This window comes from Ambystoma mexicanum, chromosome 5q (assembly GCF_040938575.1).
Source record: "Ambystoma mexicanum isolate Mex_15411 chromosome 5q, UKY_AmexF1_1, whole genome shotgun sequence".
NCBI lineage: Eukaryota > Metazoa > Chordata > Amphibia > Caudata > Ambystomatidae > Ambystoma > Ambystoma mexicanum.
In genome coordinates, this window is record NC_090933.1 from 851,189,830 (window position 1) to 851,195,829 (window position 6,000).

General features: G+C 44.4%; 1 protein-coding gene across 1 annotated transcript in view; it reads right to left on the minus strand.

The window, feature by feature from the left end:
- Nucleotides 1-2,418, minus strand: part of PIP4P2 (phosphatidylinositol-4,5-bisphosphate 4-phosphatase 2) — a 371,941-nt gene extending 369,523 nt beyond the window's left edge. The window contains exon 1 of the mRNA XM_069621339.1: nucleotides 2,061-2,418. Coding sequence (XP_069477440.1) covers nucleotides 2,061-2,166 — 106 coding nt within the window. The 5' untranslated portion in view covers nucleotides 2,167-2,418. The remainder of the gene's footprint in view (nucleotides 1-2,060) is intronic.
- Between the last annotated feature and the right edge of the window lie 3,582 nt (nucleotides 2,419-6,000).

Sequence of the window (6,000 nt, forward strand, 5' to 3'; positions counted from 1 at the left end):
CATCGAGACTGAACAGTAACTTAACACGATTTTACAGCTGTAGACGGTAGACGGGATCCGGAAGGGACTACAACGGATGCATTTCTCCAGGTCTGGGACCCAGCCACATAGTATGCATTCCCTCCGTTCGCCATGATCCTGTGAACGCTCTGAGAATCTTTTTATCATATTTATTAGTGTGCATTCATGCAGCTAACCTTTACATTTTACACAAACTCATCTTACTAATATCTTACTTCGGTGGTACACAAAAATGCCATATTGTTGCTCATTTTATGTCGTGGGTACAAATAACATATGGTGACATTAAAAATATCAGTACAAAATTGCTAATCAAATAAGTTTGCTAAATAAGAATAATTTAATTAGCTAACTCGGCTAATCAATTTTTCAAAACTAATTTGAGCCTTGGAATATGCAGCCTTTCCTGATCGGCCTAAAACTTGTCCGGTTAGATGTCTGAAGGCCTATGAAATCATGACCGCACAGCTCAGACCCACTGGTGATTCCCAGTTAGTAATAGCTGTGAGGAGGCCATTGTCAGCGGTCTCTCCATCTGCCTTGGCTATATGGGTAAAATGGAGCATGTGCCAAGCAGGCATTTTAACGTGGAACAGTATAGGCCACATTCTATTAGCGATGCAGTGGCATCCAAAGTGCTCAGGATGGGGGCACTTTGAAAGCAGCCGACGGGTTGAATTAGTCAATTTTTTACTGATCGACCAGGTGTCTACGTTGTTGGAAAGTAAGCTTTAAACAAACAAAATCCGAGCCTTGACATACAATACAGATTTTCAATACTATTATAATAGAAAGTCATTTCAATACTATCGTAATAGAAAGTCATGATTCTATTAAAGACACAGAAGTATTATCCCACCCTTACAATCGTGAAGATGGAATGGCATGGACTGAATGGATAGTTAGTTACATCACTGATGTATTATTTTATGCAATTGCGATTGCCCGCCCACTCAACGGTTGTGCTCAATATAGGTTTATGTTTCGGCAGGTGCAAATTCCAATGCTTCAGAGTCATGATAGATCAGTTCCGGTTGAGTCGTTAAATGGTTGGGGCACAAGTTAAGAGTTTGATGGAACAGCTAAAGAAAGAGGAAGATGGAAGTTGTAAAGGTTCAAGGACTGTGATTGGATGCAAAAAGTCACCTGAAAACAAGGAACAAATTACAAAACCACTTAAAGTTTGAGGGAATTGTAGTTATTTTATTGTTTGTTATTATAGTTGGAATGGTTTTACATTTGCTGCTCGAGAAATAAAGTGTAGAGATGAGCATAATCATTTGCCTTAGTGTCTTTAATAGAATCATGACTTTCTACTACGAAAGTATTTAAAGTCTGTATTTTGCCTTTGGGATGCTCACGTCAATGGAACAAACTGTATCAAATGGCATTGGTGAAGATGAACTACTAAAAAAAACGTTATTCCCTTCCAGATAAAGCTGGTCTATAGCTCCTGTTTTGATCATTCACTTGACTTGTTTCGACATGGTACTGAATATACAGGCTATGTAACCTCGACACATGACAGCCCAATGTGATGGACATTCTATTGTTCGGACCCACCCGAATTAACTGTGCCACTTCAGAAAGGGAACATTTCAAGGGGATTGCTTGCCATATAAATGTGTCCAATGCTTCGGGCAGATAAACTAAAAAGATTAGCCATGCAGAGATGTGTCACCGTGTTTACTGCAATGTACGGTCTTTGCATACCGGGCTGCATTGTTGCACCCTGCTACATAAACCAGGATTATGGCTTTACTTAGTATGAATGTACGTGGCTGGTGATACGTATTGGCTGGCGCAAGACTGATCAGGAAGGAACGACATAACCCCTTTATTTTGGCACGTTTGCTTGGGAGGACAAAGCCGTGGGACATACACAATAGGTAGCCGCTGCAGTCAGGCAAGCTTGCGGGTTTCACTGGCGCAGGCTATCCGCCCAGCATCAACATTGGGGACATATGAGTTGAGCAGAGCAAAGGGGTTTCGGCCCTGTCCGAAAGACAGCTGGAGAGTTTGGGGAACGAGCGACTCACCTCTGAGGTTGCTCTCGGCGATATACGGCGGGGCGGTGGGAGTCACGTTCCCCGAGCTGGCTGCGGACAGCAGCGGAGACCGCTCGTCCACCCCATCGGCAGCCATGACTGCAGCAGCAGCGGCGGCGGCAGCTAAGCCTGCTCTGCCTGAGTGGGAGGGACGGAGGGCGGAGGCAAGCGCCAGGGAAACAGCCCTCAGGCTACAATAGTGTCACAAGTCCACAGGATGATGGGAGACCCCCGCTACAGCCCCAGGCAGGGGAGGCCGGAGAAGGGTCAACCCCCCCCCCCTACCTCAGTGTGTCACAAGGTCACATGGTGAAACGTAAACACTGGCTGCAGGCATGGGAAGCTGACCACCCCCTGCTGTGCAACAGAGGATTTAATCAGAGGGAGAAAGCTGCGGGATTCTTTCACTTAATTTGCTGTCATATGTTTCTCAAGACTTTGTCATCTGTTAGCCTTATACATGTTTACTTTGTTGTCCATTAATTCAGACGATATGTCACATGGGACATACTTTAAACTATGTGGCTTTCCTTTTGCAAGTTCTTGCTCAGGCTTCAGTCCAATGTCGGTAAAGGAAGTCGATGGTCCTCATTCCAAGTATAGCGGTATCCCGGTGGTAGAGCCGCTAGGATACTGGCATTAGGTACTTACCTTTACCGGCACTCCCCATTCATGGAGTCCATGAGGGGATTTTCCGTCATTACCGCCACCGGAACGAGGGCTTTTTTGCCCAGTAGGGCGCCTGGCTTATCTCCAGCATTTAGCTGCCCGAGCGGCAAACACGTAGTCAGGCGGTCCAGTAAAGTGCTGGTATCTATAGATACCAGCACTTTTTACGGGAACCCCCCCTCCCGCCCCCCGACTCGGAATGAGGCACTATGCTCATTCCAAGTTGGCCCGCAAACAGTGGTCGAAGTGGGCGAAAGCGGTGCTCCTCTACTTCTATTAATTAAGTTTTACAGTTCCGATACTTTTATTTTAAAAAGAAACCATTCCAGAATGGTTTACTTTTAAAATCAAAAGTGTAGGAAGAAGTTGAAGCTTTCACTTTCAGTGCACTGTACTGAGAGTACCCCTAAACAGCAGGAGCATGTGTTTTGGGGTTTGTATTGTGCGTGGGAGGGGGGTGGTGATGGGGTTTGTGGGGAGCTGTGCAGGCTGGTAGGGAACATAGTTCCACTACTTCTTTTCGTACACTTCGACCACTGCCGGCAAACAGTAAAAGTGCCAGTAATAACCATACATGCCTACATTTGAAAATCAAAACCCCTTTATGACCCGCCCATAGCCACACAATACTCCGCCCAAATGCACAAGGCTGCGCCGGCATGGCCTGCCCACAAGTCAAAAACTATTTTGATTGTATCATCCTGCCCACATGTCAAAAAGGTGAACTATATTGATTGTGTGATCGGCTACATGCATAAAAGTGTACCAAATAAAACTTTGCCCTAATAAACACATTTACTATTTTTACAGTGCTCTTTTGCATTTGGAAACCATACACTACTCCAGATAAAGTCATTTTTGCTGACCTAGGACTGGTCTCTACACACCCACAACATTCATTAATTGACCTCTTAGTCCACCAGGAAACTAATTCCTTTTGAACTGGTTCAAAATTAGAAATAGCTCATTCGTAGGCGACAAGATTGAAAACTTTTCATATACCAGATTTCAATAGGTTGGACTCTTGTGGGTGGTCAATTCACTTTTGTCCATATACCACACATGGCTGTGGCAGAATCAGATTGTCTTGCTGATCATGTTCACAGAACAAAGAATGCTGTTCTAGATTTGTGGTTTTTGTAAATTTGAAAGGAATTCTGTTCACAAATACTTTCTTTACTCATGTTTGGGGTATTGCTTTTGATATTTGTTTTGTTTTCACCAATGACTGTATGAATTTATATGTATGTACACCATCTGTTGGTAAAAATCTGAAATTGAATATGTACACCATTTGTTGGTAAAAATCAGAAATGTAAACTTTTTACTTTTCAAATTAAATAGTGTCGACTAAGTCAAAACAGTAGTAGGTCAGAGTTATTGCTCGCTCTCTCTCGATTGGTGCTTCTGTCTCCAACTGGGTCAGCCAAGGATATAGATTTATTGATATATCCAGAGCAACTCTTGGGTCCATCATTTGCTGCTCTTGGAGGCAAACTTTATACGAGCCTCACCTCCAGTTAAAATAATCACACTACAATTAGAAGCGTGTAAAATAACCCATGTCGGTAGGTCAGTCCTCATCCTGTGTACCAATTTTTGCTAACATGTGCAGGCAGGTTTTTGGAGTGGCAGGGGCTCTGAAGCAGTCACCCCAGCACAGAGACTCAGGCCCATCAGAAGCTCCCCACCGCCAGAACGGAAGACTCAGCCATGGTGCAAAGTTTACTGTCTTTATTATCTAACAAAACAAAAGGGATCACACACTACAAAAACATGAATTCCCCAGGGTTCTCATCTCCTCAGCGTGTGTCACCTGGCTTTATCCAGATGTGATGACACAAAACGCAATTCCATCCCAGAAACCTATCAGGCATTCACGTTGGTCAGTTTAGGCAATCTACATATGTGTCCTATAGGGGTTAATTCTACTATTGGGTAGCCATATCTGGTTTCTCCTCCTAGGATCACATCTGCATGTTTCAATCTACAATGTTGCAGGGACGCAGGGATACCATTGGCTCCTGCAACAAATTATATCTTTACATGAAAGGTGACTTTGGATTGGGCAGAATGGATCCTCCCAGCCCTGGTACCCTGGGTGGTTACCAGGCTGGGTGTACCTTCTCAAGGAAATTAGAATGAACATGGAGGGGCTGTGTGTTCCCTAATGGTGCCATCTCTGATCACCTAAGCCTGGGAGAGTGCACTCAGTTGGCAGTTTGTGAGCAACACTTGTGTCTTTCCACCTCTGATTTGGTGGGAACAGCTTCTCTACGTCCACCTTGATTGAATGGGCATTGTATTGCTCTTCTGGGTCACGTGTGTTGAGACCACGAAATGGAGCTCTCTTGCAGGTAATTATGAGGATTTCAGCCTGAATTTCTTGCAGGTGACTTATCGTCTTGGTAACCAGGAACTTTCCCATCTCTACTTGTCCTTAGCTGGGTGTGTCATTTTTGCTTGCCTCTGGCTGCAGGGATCATGCCACCCCTTCCATGTACCCAAAGCTTGTCTCCTCTTCCTCATTAATTTCAGTGAGCCTATAGCTTCCATATTTGTCTTTATGGCTTTCCATGTTAGCGGCAGTAAAGCATGTGCAAGCTACGTATACTTTGGTGTCTCGCAGTTCAGCTTTTGCGAAGAATGTGAATATATATAGAGATATGTATGTGTGTGTGTCTGTCATCTACCTGCGTGAGTCATAAGCATGTGTTTCATGTCTATATGCAATAAACAAAAGTATGTTCATGTAACTTCGTGAATGGATGGCTATGTACTACATGTCTAAGTGCAGCTATGTCGTGATGTCAGTGATGACATCATGGATTTCTTGATTTGTAGACAGTTGACTTGTTTGATCAATGGCGTCTCCATCTCCTCCAGATCATCGATTGGGTATGGCCTGAATGGTTGCCTGAGAAAGTAACATTTCTCACATCTGCGATACATCGATGATGACAGTGAAGGGCATAAGAGTGAGGTGCATCTGTCGTGTCTCTGTCTTCGGGCTGAGAGTCAAGTGGGGGTCATGGTGGCCATGCCCGGACCTCCGTCTTCAAGGTCTTCTCAGCTGCAGGCAGGGGGGCTTCCAAACATTTGCAAATGCGCACCCATACACCATTCCATTCCGAGACGGCCTTGCAGCCTCTTTAAATTGATTCTGGGACTTAAACCCTTGGTTTCTCTGTTATAACTCCAAGACTAAGAGTCGCAGAATGCAAAGTTAAACAAGCATTGGCAATGGCAATAGTTTTGGCGT